This window comes from Taudactylus pleione, unplaced genomic scaffold (assembly GCF_031769625.1).
Source record: "Taudactylus pleione unplaced genomic scaffold, aTauple2 ptg000051l, whole genome shotgun sequence".
NCBI lineage: Eukaryota > Metazoa > Chordata > Amphibia > Anura > Myobatrachidae > Taudactylus > Taudactylus pleione.
This window is the reverse complement of record NW_028284453.1, coordinates 2,401,549-2,419,265: the sequence shown is the minus strand read 5'-3', so window position 1 is coordinate 2,419,265 and position 17,717 is coordinate 2,401,549. Positions and strand designations below refer to the sequence as shown.

General features: G+C 42.7%; 1 protein-coding gene across 2 annotated transcripts in view; it reads right to left on the bottom strand.

Annotated features, from left to right (window-relative positions):
• Nucleotides 1-11,515: 11,515 nt before the first annotated feature.
• Nucleotides 11,516-17,717, bottom strand: part of LOC148535448 (uncharacterized) — a 46,793-nt gene continuing 40,591 nt past the window's right edge. For both annotated transcript variants that reach the window (XM_088462625.1, XM_088462626.1), the window contains exons 8-9: nucleotides 13,369-13,512; nucleotides 11,516-11,851 (exon numbers count right to left, since the gene is read on the bottom strand). In XM_088462625.1, the coding sequence (XP_088318751.1) occupies nucleotides 11,646-11,851; nucleotides 13,369-13,512 (350 nt within the window). In that variant the 3' untranslated portion in view covers nucleotides 11,516-11,645. The remainder of the gene's footprint in view (nucleotides 11,852-13,368; nucleotides 13,513-17,717) is intronic.

Here is a 17,717-nt window from a genome sequence, read left to right as displayed (position 1 = left end):
GGGTATATTTATTAAAGTGCAGGTTTTTAGAAGTGGAGATGTTGCCCATAGCAACCAATCTGATTCTAGCTATTATCTTTTCGAAGGTGCTAGATACATTTTACCTAGAATCTGATTGGTTGCTATGGGCAACATCTCCACTTCTAAAAACCTGCACTTTAGTAAATATACTCCAAACACTCCAAATAAAATGGTATTTGTGCAGAATTGTGGGTTCCAAGCAAGCTGGATAAACAAACTGAATATACTGTACACTGGGCCTGATTCAGACCCAATCGCGAGCGCATAGCGCTCGCAAGCGGGTTGATGGTCTCCCACTGCGCATGCGTGAGCCCCAGCAAGTTACGACAGCTCCGTCGCTCCTGGGCTCACTACAAGACGGGCAGCTGTCGATATTGACTGACAGCTCGCCCCATTTTGTAGGCGGGGAGCGGGGGTGGCTGTGCAAACAGAGGCGTTCACAAAGGAACGCCTGCCGTTTGGGGACGGCCCTACTGACATCACCAGTGATGTCAGTAGTAAGCTTCTGACTCTATTAGAGCCAGAAGCTCACTGGGGCTTGCAGCAGATGAGACCCTACCACAAGGGTATCCTCGCAAGGCCGATGGTGGACCATCACCTGGCCGCTCGCAAAAGCTTTAAGAGACTTTAAGTGGCTGTTCCTGGGTGGTAACGACGTGGCTAAGCCTGTGTGGGCATGTCACTAATACCAGCTGCGTTCCCATACATACAGCCACTCACCCAGGTTACCATACACAGGCTGAGAAACTGCACCAGCCACAGGGCTGCTGCAAGTTTTGATGGTGCGACTGATTGTGCACCCAAATACACACAGTGACGCATAGTGACACTGCACATGTGTTGCAATGGTTAACGCTTTATGAAATAGGCCCGTATTCAATACTAGTCCTGCTGGACTTTTCGCCTCCTTCGCCTGTTTTCCAGGCTGAAATCTATCGCGCACGTGCCCGATATTCCCCGTATTCAATTTCAAAGGATGCGAAAACCGGACACGGCAAAACTGGGAGCAGCGAAAAAAATTTGGAATTTTTGGGAATACATCCTTGGACCCCCCTAACGATGTCCAGACCTGGGGGATCACTATGGGTACCCCCATTTTTGCATGCTGAAGGGAAGTCTGGTTTTTAAATAGCCACGGCAGGTGCATAAATGCGGCTTTGAAGGTGATGCAAAAGAGCATTTAGCAATTTTTTTGGGGAAAAATAATTATGCCCATCAAATTTGGGATACTTAAAAATGGGTGCAAGCATACTTTTAAGTCCCTAAAAAATTATTTTTTTAACTCTGCAAAACAGCATCTGCCGCTACCACCCGCATTGAAGAAAACACCTGCCGCACACTTTGGAACTCCGCTGGATTACATTTAGCTATATTAGAAGTGCGTTCCCTAATTTTTTTTTTTTAACCCCATAATTGAAAATATTTTTTGGGGGTGTCCTGATTTTTTTTTTTTTTACTTTTTTTGACATACATTAATTTTAGGGGGCCATTCCTAGGGGTGCAAGCAATTTCTTTTAGCCTGCACCCCTAAATCCCAATTCTGCACTTTTGTTCGCCAGCTAAAGGCTGACGAAATATTATCCCCGTTGTTTTACAAAAACTTATCGCACCGGCGAAAAGTCTTTGTAATTAAATACGGGGATAATTGAAATAGGCGAAAATGATGTAATTGGTGATAAATTATCACTGATAATGGCTTTTCACAGCCAAATTGAATACTGCCCATAGAATGAATTTGCACACAGAGAGTCATTTTCATTGGGCGTTCTTGGGTTGTAATAGGTGGGGGGCTAGCCAGTCGTGGGCATGTCGTGGTCAGCAAGTGCGTCAAAAGGCACAGTTGCACTGACAGACGGCCATGTTCAGATGAAGATTCTGCACCTCCATAGGGCTGCTGTAAGCTTCGATGGTGCGATGGTTTTGCACCACAGCCCATCAGTGTTACTAGTAGGAAGCCCATCAGCTGCCGCTGTGTAGCATAAAGACACCGTCGTGGCAGCGGCAAAAATTGTAGTCACGGCTGCAACTGCGTCCACCTCTGAATCAGGCCTAGACTGTGTACACAGCATCCAGGGCTGATTATCATTACAACATCAGTTGAATTACACGATGGGATCTTACCTTCTGTACCACATTTCTCCAAAACAATTAGCCAATGTTGTGCACATTATGTAGCGTGTATGAATTACTGTACCAATCATCTGTCCAACGTTTCTGCTTAGAATTGTCACCTGTGTGATGATGTTAGGGCAGATAATCACTAGTGTGTACATTTGAAATCTGATGTTCTCAAGATTATTTAATCACTCTGAAAGTTGCAAAATTGATCAGATTGTGGGTGCAATCTCTCAGGCGTGCACCTAGGTTAAGCAGGGTTGAACTGGCCCACAGGGGTACAGGGGAAATCCCCTGTGGGTCTGACTGCCTGTGAGCCCACCCCATCCTTATTGCCCACCCCTACTCTAATGGTTAGCCAAGCATCTGTGGTAGCTGGCCACACCCCTTCTGGTGGATGACCACGCCCCTTAAGCATGGGCATGAGTTTAGGTATTGTTTATTAATGGCCTGGTTCAGAGGTGGATGGTAATGTAGTAGCGGCAGCAACTTTTGTCGCACTAGGTGCAAATTTATGCCAATACCGTAGATGATGGGCTTCCTACATTGAAAGTCGCAATATTGAGCGGACATTGACCACACAAATTGGACTTTAGAGCAACGCTATGGCTGGTCATAATTTTCTTTAGTACATGGCCACCAGTATTAGGGGTCCTGTATATTTTGACCCTGACATTGATACACCCCCATCATGCTCACTGACAAAAGTCACCTCCCCCAGTCACGGCACAGGAACCCCTATCGAAATTGCATAGATCTCCATGTGCGTTCACTGGATGTAACCATGTATAGTGCAGCTCGGATGTTTGCACCTGATGTTCTAAATCCATCCACCTATGAGTCAAACCCTTGATTTCTTGCATGAATCTTCTATATTGATTTGACCACTTGTGGTAAATATGGGAGAATAATGGCTTACTTGCTATTGCTATTCATACACCTAGGGGTAAATTTACTAAAGTAAGAGTTTTTAGAAGTGGAGAAGTTGCCCATAGCAACCAATCAGATTCTACTTATCTTCTAGAAGGTTTTTCTGTAGTTAAATGTTAATAGCTAGAATCTGGTTGCTATGGGCAACATCTCTTTTAAAACTCACTTCTAAAATTACCCCCTAGCTCTATGTAAAGCGGCTGCAGATTAGCTAATGGCCCGTGAGAAATTACAGATGATTTTGGTCATCTGTCATTTTGCGAGGTGTAAGTATATGTAACAGCATATACTTACACCTGTTCGGCATACTTCGCATAAGTCAGTTTGTTGTTTTGACAAGACCCTGGATGCTACAGAGAGCAGCAGCAGGATGTAGGTGAGTATAGGATCTTTTTTGCAGGTACATCCACATGGATTTGTACATTGGACAAGTGGACCGACCGGCTGGTACAGGTAAGTGTATGTGATTGCGGTATGTGTGTAATAAATTTATACTATCTATGGTTGTGTGTTGTGTCTGTATTTAACTATTTATTTTACGGTGGAGGTACAGGCGGTGTGTAGTTCCATAAGTGCCAAAGGGCAGGTATGCTGGAACCTGTAGTTCCACTGTAAAATACAATAGTTTACTTCTATTTTACGCTTTATTACCTCCGTACCCACAGCCCAGGGGCGCGGGGAAGTGCACCGGGCTTCAGACCAAGCCTGGGGTTTTGGGAGAAGGGGGACCCCTGGCTTGGCCTGACTGGCTTGGGGTGAGAATGCTTTGCCATGGAGACTCGGTAATAGGGTCTCCAGACTGTGGCATTACACCCAGATTGGTTTGGGTCCGGTGCTGGTATTAAATATAGGGGGACCCCTATGCAATTTTTCCCCCTATATTTAAAACCAGGACTGGCCCTGCAGCCTGGTGCTGGTTCCTAAATCATGGGGGAACCCTACTCATTTTGTTCCCTGTCATTTTCGGAACCAGGACTGGCTGACAAGTCCGAGGCTGGTTATGCTTTTGGGGGAGGGACCCTACATATTTTTTTTTTAAACAATTAACCCGTTTTTTGCAGGTACAACACACAAGCAGCTTACACATCTCACTGATATGTGCAGGCTGCTTGCTCGGGAGAGTTAGGCAGAGTGAAAACTCTGCAATCTCTGGCGAGTTCCAGTGAGATTAAACTCATTGTAAATCGGGACAATCTCGAATCTTAGTAAATTTACCCCTTAGTCTTTAGGTGCATATACTGTATCTACACACCATAGCAATTATTGGCAGCTAAAGATACTAGCAAAGTTTATCTGGCAGTAGTACAGAATGTATCTAACAATACCTGCATAAGTTGAAGAGCCTTTTCTTTACAGTTGAAATTCTCAACTATTAAAAATCCAGGGGTTTTCAAATCAGCTGACAATATTAATACTAATGATAATTCTGTATGTTAGAATTGTGTGTGTTATAATATGTGCATTTTTTAACACACATTGTGTAATATCTATTAAATCTCACTATATTGCAATAAAATTGTAATATTATAGCACAATCTTATTGTTTTAATTGTGATATAAATACATTATATATATATATTTTCTTTTTTTTCCTGTATTTGTGTCTGGTATATGGTTTAATATAGAGCTCACTGTAGATAGTCAAAGCTACAACATGAACAAATGAATATATTTCCTCTGTGTTTAGTGATTTAGAATCACTGTGGGGCTTGTGCTGAGTTGGAGGTAAATGCATTTCGTGGCTTTTTGCACTGCGCATGTAAAACAAATGGCCATGCACCTCTATACTCTGCCAATGGAGTTCCCAAATAACTGATGACAAATGGCTGAGATGAGTACTGTATGGGAGGGTGTGTGCACCCAAAACAGAGTAAGAGCATTCCAAGCTGAGTACCAAATAGAGGCGCATGTTTGGAGGTTGATCACTTGCTGGCGCTCGACCCCTGATCCAAGTTGCAAACTTTTTTCTTTTATTTACTGTATCTTACATATGAGAGGCAGAGAACTACCCTGAATGTGACATTTTACGAAAGGAAATAAAAAGATATTCCAAAAGGCACTTCAAATGTGTGGACAACATAAGTAGAGTTACAGTAAAAGTGGGTCCCCCCATTATCTACGCTGTGGTGTCCATCTGAAGACCACAGTCTACATTACTTAAAAACTGAGCTCCACATGCATACAGTGAAAACGCACAAAACCCTTACATTCTAGGGCAGTGATTCCCAACCTCGGTCCTCAAGGCATACTAATAGTCCTGGTTTTAGTGATATCCATAATTTTTTAATAAGCGCCGGGTTCTAAACCTCGGCGGTCTGGTGGCGGCTTGGCCGCGGGGATTGCTTTCGGCAGATTTACTAAGGCCAAAACCACTGCAAAACCGTCAAAACACATTTTAGAATAGAATAGAACAGGGCTAGAGATAAAATGACTAGGCAGTGGTTTTGGTGTCATTTAGAACTCGCTACCAAACTGCCGGAGTTTAGAACCTGCTGCTTAGTAAATTATGCCAAAGTGTGTTTCTTGGAACTGTGATGAAGATTATCATTGTTTATTCATATAAACATATCATCCAGAAATATATAGAGCATGGTTAATCATTTCCATTAGTCCAAGTGAACACTTTATCCAATGTTCCACATTTGTCATAGGATAACCATGTTGTCAAAGGGATTTTCACATGGGGTAGAGAACCCAGCTAATTGACTGGCCAGTCTAATGTTTGCAAAATGGACCTACTAGTAATTGCACTACTGTACTATTTACTTTTATATGCACATTGCAATGGATCTATGAGTGGTAACAAATATAGGACACCTATTGGAGCCTCAGATCGCTCATCACATCCTCCACTAGCTACAGTAAATAAAAATGAAAAATAATTGTGAATGAAAACAGAAAACCTAAAAAAAAAGTTTCAAAATATATGCAAAAAAATATAACATTACAGTTACTCAGGGCATGATTCAGTACTGATCACAATTGCGATCACAGGTGCGAATTTGCACGGAACGCAGCTGCGAGAATATGTTAATGCTTGCCAAAGCTCAGCCGGCATAAAGACGCCCACTACTGCTTTCTCATATCCGTCCAATGTCGCTAACATTTGTACCTTCGACGCACATCGGCCAGTCACGCAGCATTTACAACCAGCCACAGACACTGCTAGTCTCCTCGCACACAGTGGGCTCTCATGCTGCCTATGGAATCCCTCTGGCGATTTTCTGCATGCCCAGGAAATGGCGCTCAAACGGACAGACACGCCTGTGTTCTTATGACCACCCCCCGTCACCACTCCCAAACGCTGACAGCCTTTCACTCACTTTGCGATGCATCCCTATATGAGGCCGTAGTCGCAGTGCGATCATTGCGCACGCACAGTGCGGCTTATACGCACACACCATAATAAACAGTAGGTTGATGTGTGTCCGTAATTGCACTTGTATAAGCTACAGAATCAGTCCCTCAGTCAGTAGTTATTTCTGTTGAAACCAGCGCAACTAAAAATACATAACAATTGTTCCGATCATTAAAGTGGTAATTGAACTCTGGTCATGCAACAGTTAAAGTAAAATTATAGGAAAGAGATGAAAGCAGTTTATTTGGCATCCAGTTTCTCTGCTAAACATACTGTATGTAATGTGATCCATGACAGTATACACGTCAGCTGATGCGTGTAATTAATCTTCCAAATTACAGGTGAAGATTCTGTGACTCCCGATTAATTATACACTTAAAAAGTTCTCACAGGCTCGCACAAAACTTTCAGTTTTTAAACATAACTTATATTCATTATTAATGTAGATAATTAATTCTACAAATTGATACAAAATAATACATGCATACATTAGTCCACTTATTGCAAATTTGAGAGTAAATTAAAGAGTGACATATAAAGCACCACAGATTATGTTGGTGCTATATAAGTAACTCTTTATAATAAAATCAATAATATAAATACTATTGTAGTTTTGACAAACATTCCAACAATCTACCTGAAGTGAGATTAAATGCAACATTTTGTTTTACTGAACTATCCATAATATATCATATGTTGTTCTAGCACACTCCTTGTATTCCTGTCACAAACAGATAATGGTGGTTAAAAAGATAAAACAAGGGTAAAAAGCCACATTTAAATCTAGTACAACAAGACATTCAATTTACCAAATAATCAACAAGGAGCAACCTTTGTGCAATATGGTTTGTAAATTGATTTGAAATCCCTGAATAGAAGAGGTTCTGTGAATTTTAAAGCTCAGTGGTTCCCATACCCGGTCCTCAAGGCATCCTAACAGTCCAGGTTTTGAGCACGTATGGTAACATTAAATTGAATGAGATACTAATTAAGCCACCAGTGCTCAAGCATAGCTATCCTTAAAACATGGACTGTTAGAGTACATTGAAGACCAAGTTTGAGAACCACCGGTGTAGCCAGGGGCGTATCTATAATGGGTGCAGGGTGTGCGGGGCACACAGGCCCCTGGGTCCAGGGGGGCAGCGCACACCCTGCACCCATAATATTACTTACCTCTCCAAAGTCCCATATCAGTGCGGGCATCTGGCGCTGTAAAACGATTGGAAAATGGCAGTGGAGGCCACTTTCCCATCGTTTGCGCATGCGCAGCACAGGCAAAATGGCCACCGTGGCCATTTTCCCAGTGACCTGTGCATACACTATAGACTCTGGGCACACTCTAGTGCCCAGAGTCTATAACTTCGGCGCTGGCAGCGCTCAACTCAGTGCGCTGCCGGCCGCCGGGCGGAGAGGAGGGGACCCGTGTCGGAGACTGCACACGGGTCCCCTCCTCTCTAGAAACGCCCTGGGTGTTACTCTATCTGTATCTACACAACTTGCCACAAGCTGGCCCAGTTATATATTCCATGTCCTGGAGGTCTCATTGGCATATTACTATGATTTTAATTTAATACCCATTATCAATATATGTCTGAGATGTGAAACACATATATCAGGGTCACTTCTGAGTAATACCTGTAGTGATTTCAATATTCTAGACCCTACTTATATATTTACCAACAGTGCCGTCTCTAGGGGTGTTCGACCAGTGCGGTCGCACAGGGGCGCCACCCATAGAGGGCGCACTCCTCCCCAACTTCCCGATGTCAGCGGGGCAGTACTGTCCCGCTGTTCCACCCGTGGGCTGAAGTGGCCCGCGGATGGTTAAATTGGGAGATTGGGGAGAGTGTGAATGCATGCAGCATCCATGACGGCAGAGGGCAGGGGGAAGCCCAGCCAGTGATGGATGGCTAGGCTTTACCCCCAGCCTGATGTTATTTGGAGGCGTGCCATGCGGGCACGCCTCCAAATAACGGCACCCAGGGGGCGTGGCCTATGCAACTGAGGCAACGCCCCCAATTTCGGCCTTGCGCTATTACAGGGCGCTATGTACCAGGCCGGCACAGGGTGCTCAGACCCCTGGAGCCGGCCCTGTTTATCAAGCAGGGATATTTATCACCGCCATAGAGAAGTAAATAAACACAATGGCATGTCATACGATTATTTCCGATGAGTATTTTCGAGGGTGGTGAAAAAAATTAATTTGTAACAAAGGAGATTCAGTTTTCTGATTTAAAGTACAAATATCAGCTCTGCGTTAATGTACTTACTGTCTCTTCCATGAAGCTCATTCTGTTTGTAGACACATGTTGGTGTCACCTTACTTTCCATCTTTTTATCTCTATGTGACTTTAATGACAGGTGTGAAATGATAGGGTACAGTAAATACAGTGCTGTTATCACGCCAGCAAGGTGCTGATACAGCAGCTGGCAGATCATAGATACAGAACTATACAGCCTACTGCAGGCTCACAATCTTTAGTATGAGTTACTAAAATAAGCCCTTTATTTTATTAGTAAAGAGCAAAGCATTGTACACAGAACTAAAGGTGTACTTTGAAAAAAAAAATTAAATACACAATATCATGTACAGATATTATGGGGTACTTTTAATACATTTCTTTTAAAAAAAAGGGTACTCTTTGCAATACAGTTCATCAGTCATAATTTTAGGAGTTGCAAATGCACAATTATACAGGGAGCTGTAGGTCACCATTAATGTGTGACATGTTGGACTAATCATTCAGTAACATTGTGTGACACGTTAGACTAATCACAACACATTAAAAGACACAAGATGTGGGAAAGCTCAAAGCGCAGATAGCTGCCCGTGAAGAATGGTGATGGAGAATCTACCCTTAGTGACTGTCTAAAGTGAAATGCTAAAAAAGAAAAATATCACCATAAACTCTGCAGGCGCTAAGCACATGGGACCAATGTTCTATTGAAATCAGAAGTCTTTAGGATGTCCTCCAAATCTCTCAAAAAAGAGAAAATACAAACAAACACATGGTGAAGTATATCCAGACTAGAGTGTTACTTTCAAAAATTTAGCAAGGTACTCCTACCAGATGCTGTAGTCTACTGTAAAGGTAGACAGTAATCGCATTAACCACACTTCTCTCCAATTTTCACTGTTCCATATTGTCTCCCCGATATGATATAAGAAGAAAATAGAAAACTATATAGTGTAATATAGTTTTAATTGAAGACAGAACATTCAAAAAATTATCGCGATTGTCAAATCGCCGACATTTAACATGGAAAATGTCTGCGATCCGGCGACGGATCGCAGAACATTGATGGCGGGAGGTCGGCATTCACCATGTGTTTGTTTGTATTTTCTCTTTTTTGAGAGATTTGGAGAACATCCTAAAGACTTCCGATTTCAATAGAACATTGGTCCATGTGCTTAGCGCCTGCAGAGTTTATGGTGATAGTTTTCTTTTTTATTCACAACACATTGAATGGTTCAGTTTTCCAAATTACAATTTCAAATGTACCTTTTTTTGTGCAACTTTCAATACCTACAATTCATCAAGCTAAAAACAGCAAATGAAGGCTCATTTTAAATCTGGCACAAAGTGTTTTGGATTGATGCTCGGTTTGCTATACACCGCGTGTTTATTCTATTTGCAATAAACCGCATCAAGTTTGCATATTTTAAAACCACAATATTGGATTAAATTTTACGCAAACGATGATAACGGTTTAAAAATATTATTAGATACATATCCCTATTGTTTTGTTTTTGCATTTGTGCATATTTTAGAGCAGAGCGAGCCTTGGCAAAAAGTAATGTTAAAAAGGGAGTTTTAACATTATTGATTCTATATAAAATGTACTAATTTTTTTTTACAGATGGCCTACAAGTCCCAGCAAGCCTGCCTCAGCATGATGGTACCTGTCTAGGCTAGCATGCCTAGACATTAAGGACCTGCTGCCTATAAAAAAAAAAAAAATTAAAATAAAGACACACACACCGATCGGTCCATAGAAATGAATAGAGAAGAGTGTGGGAAAGGCAATCTCAGCCTATCAGTGCTACCTCATTCAGTTCCATGGAGTGTCTTTGAATGACCCGGACATACTGGGGTGCGGCCCTTCACGCAGGAAGTCTGTGTCGCTTTGTTATTTTAACAAGATGCCTTGGATGTTACTTGGAGCAAAGAGAACCTGCTTCATGGATTTTGTGAGTTTTAAAGTGGTGAACGAGAGATTTGTGTATGTGAGAGGGGGGTTTGATATCACTCTCTAATATTCTAATATTTTTTTCTTTAATTTGGGTTTAAACATCTTACTTTCTATCTAGGATCCTAGTAAGAAAAAGATTTAAAGGAATGTAATGCTAATACAATTAAAAGATTTAAGGAGCATCACTGGGTTCAGCTTGTGAGCTAGTCAGTTATCATTATTGGTCTCTAGGGGATGTAGTTGGCATCCCGGCGTTCAGGATGCCGACGGTCTAAATGCCGGCGCCGAAATCCCGACAGGACGGGATCCCGGCACCAGTATCCTGACTGTTGGCATCCCAAAGGTAAGTATCGGGGTGTTAGGGGGAGGTTAGGGTGCAGGGTTAGGGTTAGGCACTAGGGGGAGGGTTAGGGTTAGGCACCGGGGAGGGAGTGTTACGATTAGGGTGCATGGAGGGGGAGGTTAAGTTTAGGCACTAGGGGGCTGGTTAGGGTTAGGCATTGGGGAGGGAGTGTTAGGTTTAGGGTGTGGGGAGGGTAGGTTAGGTTTAGGCACTGGGGAGGGGGTGTTAGGTTTACGGTGCGTGCAGCCGGAGGTTAGGTTTAGGCACCGGGGGGGAGGATTAGGGTAGGGGTAAGGAAAACACTTACCATTAGTTCCTATGGGTGTCGGGATTCTGGCTGTTGGGATGCCACTGTTGGTATTCTGACCAGCAACATCCCGACAGCTGGGATTTCATACCCAACCCGTCTCTAGTGCATCATAATATAGAAACTTATCTTTCTTTGTTGTGTGACGCTGTATAGTATTACCAGGCTCAAACAATTGAATATGTTCCATAAATATAATTAGGGAATAGGATTTGCAAAGTATCAGACCATAGCCGCTTGCTGTGAATATAGTTTAATAATACACTTGCCATATATTTGCACCAGTATTTTACAACTACGTTACAAAGCCGATACCCAAGAACACAGCAGTTAGATAATTGAACCTATGGTATATAATCCCCTGCCATGTTACATAGCTATATGTACATTTGCAGGATACTAATAATGGGAATTATAACATCCATGACACTGCCGGTAGCTCTCCAGCTTATGGAACCATTGCACATGATATATGTTTTTATACGTTTGTTCTTATTTAAATATGAATATATAATGCTGGATCCAACTTCACAGATGTCATTGGTGGTGCAGCCATGTAAGTCCTCTGTCATTGCGTAAACATCTGTAATAAATATATACAGTTAGTATATGTCTTACATTAGGTTCAAACTTGCTGCATGGTTCAGGCAAGATGAACGCAATACAATATTTGTTAGCATTTGGGCATACTTTATTTTTGGAAATATTTGACCATTTATGAGGTAATGATAGCGCGGTCATACAACATATTACTGGGTCAAGTAGAATGTGTCACAATTTTGAATACGTCATGAAAGAATGTAGGTTTTTTTTGTCTTATTATAATGGATGACACTCATCACACATTCACAAAACTGCTCAAAGCTCAACAATGATATCCTTGCCTCACACATTCTATTGAGTCAGAAAGAGCTAAAGATTCGGCAACGCTGTACATTCAGCAGACACAAAACAGAAGAATACCAATTGTAAATTCCAGACGGGCCGATGGCCTGATGGACCAGTCCAGCAGCCTGAATGATTGGCCGAGCAGCTCCGCCTCACGGCACTGTGCTTGGCCGGCATGCTGAGACTGGGGTGTGTTGTGAGGACATGTCTCCATGACTCGTGGAATGCCCCCATGTTGTGTGGTCACACTCACTGCCTGCTCTCAGTTCCTTCATACCACCAGTCCATTAATTGGAACCCTACAAACAATCTGCATATAAGGTAAGTGAAGGTTACCGGTATGTTGGACTTTGCCCCTCTATCCGGGGTATTTTACAACTCCTAACATACTGTATGGTCAGCATCCATACCATCTAGCCGAGAGTTTGTGACCCATAGCTATATCACCACTCACATTACACATTCCCAATTACATTGTTACACATATTCTCAGCCACGGTCACACTACCATTCACATTGTACACCCAAAGCCACATTGTTACACACATTCTCAGCCACGGTCACACTACCATTCACATTGTACACCCAAAGCCACAACCACATTATTGTCAGCCTAGATTTATGTAAAAGTAGCTTTATGATCAATTCACTTTAGGAGTGGGATGCATCAAAGGGAGAAATGCGGTCAAACCCCCAAAATGCATGTTTGACCGTTTTTCTCATATGCACAAAGCCCCTGGAATTTGATGCACTCCGGGGCTTGGTTGCTGTGGGTAATGCCATAAGGAAGATGGTGTTACCCATAGAAGCTTACGGGCTTCTAACAGAAGAGTGCTGAGAGAGGGATCCAATTTGATGCCTCCCAGCACCCCCCACGGCGCGTGTCCTTCTGCACATGTGCAGAAGGATGCCAGAGGGGCTTCTGGGTCTTAGACCCAGAAGTCCCTCCATTGCCAAGGGCCGCTCTTACTGAGAGAGCGCCCATTTGCTGTGATCGGCATGCATACTGGCGTTACCAAAGCCAGCATGCATGCAACGACCGACGGGATGCATCCCGAATGTAATACTTCATGCATCCCGCCCTAGTAGATATATAAACAGTATTCACAAAATAAAATGTAGCATTTTACTGCTCAGTAAGAGATGAACATTTGTGCACTTTTTCCATATATTCTATATATTACTTAGAACGCCAACTCAACTTGAATATACCTTGTATATCAGTTCTCATGTAGTGAATACAGCGGTTTTCATTCCCTGTGCACTTCAAGCTGCTTCTCCCCAGACAACGATCTGAGTTTGGGACGAAGCAGGATGGGCAGATAAGTCCATTGTCCTCAGCGCTGATGGGTGGTACTGAAAATGAATAAGATAAAATGACTTATTGATCTCCACTGATGTTACCCTAAGCTATTGTAAATGAAGTTAGTAATATTGCACACAATGGGCCCGATGCAGTTAATGATTGTGTGTTTCTGAACTGCAGATGCTCCAGAGCTGATCGTACTGAAGGCGGGTAGATGTAGAGTGGTATGCATTTAGATAACACGTGACAGAAGAGGAGTAACTGAACCACTGTATAATAGGATGTTCTCATGTAAGCAAAGCTCTGTGACAATGGAACTTTCGGCAATGCAGAGCTACAATATACAGATGCTTGTTTCCATGCATTTCATGTGCACTATGTACAGTGGGCCTTATTCAGGATGGATCGCACGGCTGCGTTTGCACGCAGCCGGTCGATGTTTGTGCTATGCCTGTGCATCACAATGTGCGTAAGCGAACCGGAAAGCGATTGCAGTGAGAACGCAGTCCAAATGCATAGTGATTGACAGGAAGTGACCATTTGGGGTGGTCATGGGGAGTGGTCGGCGAAACGTAGGCATGTTAGTGCTTTTGAACACCGTTACAGGGGCGTGCATAATTAAACCACTGTAACGGCCATCTTGAATCCAATTGAACATTTCTGTAGAGCTCTGAAAAAGGCTGTGCACCGACGCTTCCCATCCAACCTGATGGAGCTTGAGAGGTGCTGCAAAGAGGAATGGGCAAAACTGCCCAAAGATAGGTGTGCCAAGCTTGTGGCATCATATTCAAAAAGACTTGAGGCTGTAATTGCTGCCAAAGGTGCATCAACAAAGTATTGAGCAAAGGCTGTGAATCCTTATGTGCATGTGATTTCTTAGTTTTTTTTTAATTAAATTTGCAAAAATCTCAAAAAAAACTGTTTACACGTTGTCATTATGGGATATTGTGTGTAGAATTTTGAGGACAAAAATGAATTTATTCCATTTTGGAATAAGGCTGTAACATAACAAAATGTAGAAAAAGTGAAGCGTTGTGAATATTGGGCCTGATTCAGAGCCGCTCGTAAGCGGCCGCTCGTTCGCTCCGAGCGATGTTCGCACATCTGCGTATGTGTATGGGTCATAATGCGCATGCGCCAACCAGTCAGTGCGGTCGGAAATCGTGTGTTCGCAAAATAGCGAGTGCCTGCTAATTTGAGTGACAGGATGAGGCGTTTGTGGGTGGTAACAGGGGAAGGTGCTTGAAAACGGGGAGTGGAGATCCGAACGCAGGCGTGCCAAATGGTCAAAACAGGAGTTTTAAGAGTGTGCATAATTAACAAAGCAGCGTCATCGGCCACGTCACTTGGTTGTCTCTTAGCCTGAACTGTTCGCATGATTGCGGTAGGAAAATCCAACCACAAGCACTGCCAGCAGTTCAGACGCCTTTCGATGTACTCGATTAATCTAATAAATAGCGGAGTTGACGTATGATGCGAGTGGCCAGGGGGCATCTTTACAAAATAGCGAGTGCATGTTTCGTTCGCTCGCTCAGACATAGAGGCGTCAACAGACCGCAAAGAGCGAGCACTCAATTTAAATAACCGGCCCCTTTTTCTGAATGAGCGAGCGCAAATAGCGTCCGACTCTGAATCAGGCCCACTTTCCGGATGCACTGTATGTCAGAATCGAGTACATATAACATGTTTGATTACCCTACTATACCGGTATATTAGATAACACTCATCAATGGAAACTATAGAAAGTATAAACTTTCAAGTATTTGGAATGGGTTATTCCATGTCAAGTCGAACCAATTTTGAAGATTGGCCCTATCTGATCATCTATCAATTTGGATAAAAATGTTCTAAAACAATTTGCATATACAGTAGGTCAGACTAAGTTTGGGAAACATTTAGGTCACAATATGCAACAGTAGCAAATCTATGGCCCTCAAAGTGGGGGTGGGTGCAACTGTCAAAATTGGTGATGGTCAAATGCGGACTCCTGGCTCAAATGACATGGAATGATCCGAATGCAAAATAATAATGAAAGTAACTCCTGTACATGTTCCTGTAAATAATATATGTACTGTATATAGGTATAACAGATACTTAATCCAGTTGCACACTTTATTATGCATTATGGGGCCGATCTATGTCACCTGTAATTGCTCACACATTAACCCGTATCCAATTAGAGGCTAAAAACCGTAAAGTTTTCGCCTGTCCGACTATCCACCTCATTCGCCTGTTTTAAAGGCAAATTAATTCCGTGCGTGTCCCCGCTTTTCTCCCAATTCAATTGCAAAATAGGCGAAAATGGCAATAGGCGAACGCGGAACAGGCGAAAAGTACTTAAAGAATTGGGAAAATCAGTCTTTACCCCAGAAAAAGATGCTCTAACATAGGGAATCAATGTAGATGTGTACTAATAGCCCTAATAAAACTATTTTGGGTACTTAAGTTGTGTAAATTGCTTGCTATTAGCGTCTTTGTAAAAGTGGTGAAGAATGGCATAAAGCTGTATTTTTTGGTGAAAAGAAGTATTACTGTCAAATTTGGGGTACTTGACAATGGGTGCAAGCATGTTTTTATGTCTCTAAAGTGAACTTTTAAAAAATTTAAAAAATCCACCTGCTGCATGCACCTGCAATCCCAAAAACAACCGACCCATCCTTGCAGCCCCCCAAGAAACCTATTTTACTAGTTTTTATGCTTGTCCCCCCACTTTTTCATTTTCACCCCAAAAATTACATGTCTTTGTTGGGGTGTTCCTAGTTGTTTTATTTTTGCAGATTTGTCTTTTGGAGGGCTGTCCCAAGGGTTCTGAGTCGCTTCCCCATGTTTGCACCCCAAAATAAAGATTTTGCACCTCTTTTCACCTGCTATTCTTTGGAGAATCTTTTTTGCCGAATTCAATGCATCGAGTTTCCGCTTAGGCGAAATCGTCATGGAATTGAATTAGGCGAAAACTTTTTAGGTGATATTTTCGCCAAAAAACAGGTGAAAAAGGCTTTTAATTGAATATGGCCCATTGCGTGCACAAAACTAAATACTTATTTTTGCAATTTTCTGGCTCTGTTTTGGATACAAAATGTATGAACCCCTTTGTCTCCTTATGCCCCTATTCACCAAAAAATGAATAATATTCTTAGGGGGCAATCCAATTAGTCTTGAGGGGTGCCTGTCGCTGTTGACACGGCATCCAAGCGCTGGCAACGACACTGCATCTCGCACCCCTCGTGGCCATCTTTCAGGTTGCACATGCTCAATTTTGTATGCATCCCTATGGGGCTGTGCACAGTTTTGAGCGAGTGCAGGCTGCCGTCAAGTGCGGCCATTGTCGCACCCGCGATGGCATCACATATAATTGGATTGACCCCTATAATTGGCTGATTTACCCTATATAGAAATCAATAAACAAAACATTAATGTTTTCAATATAAAGAATATATATTAGGCAGTGACCACGAAGGAAGTGTTAACAACAAGACATAGAGCCATATTCAATTTGAGCCGAGCCGCGATACTTTTTTGCGGCCCAGACTTTTCGCCTACTTCGCTTGTTTTGCAGGCGGAAAAGTATTGTGCGCGTGGCCGCTTTACCCTGTATTCAATTTGAAAGTACGTGAAAACGGGACCCGGCAAAACTTGAACAGGCGGAAAGTGCTGTCAGAATTGGGGAAATCAGCCTGACTCCCCCCAAAAGATGCTCTGACATGGGGGTTCCCTATGGTACCCCGCGATTTGGGTTGCTGAAGGTATTTGGTGTTTTTAAACGTGCTCAATAGCTGCTAAATAGCGTTTTTCTATACGTGATGCAGTATAGTATTTAGGAGTATTTTTTCCTGAAAAGTAACTTATCTCAGCAAATTTGGGGTATTTGAAAATGGGGGTCAGCATATTTAAAAGTTGCTAAAGTGAAGTTGAAAAAATTGTGAAAAATCCACCTGCCGCAAGCACCTGCAATCAAAAAAACACTTGGGGCATACTTGGGGACCCCCCAGAGGCAAGTTCGCTAGTTTTTAACTTTGTACCCCAACATTTTTTTTTTTGCCCCCTTTTTCAAAGTCATTTTTTGGGGCGTCCTTAAGTGTTTTTTTTTTATTTTGACCCAGATTACCTTTGGGGGATGTGTCTGAAGGCTGCAGGGGGGTTCCCGCAACATTGCACCCCAAAACCCCAATTCTGCACTTTCTTTCGCTCTGCTATTCATAGGCGAAACTTTTTTGACTCGTACATTGCATAAACTTTCCGCCTAGGCGGAATGTCT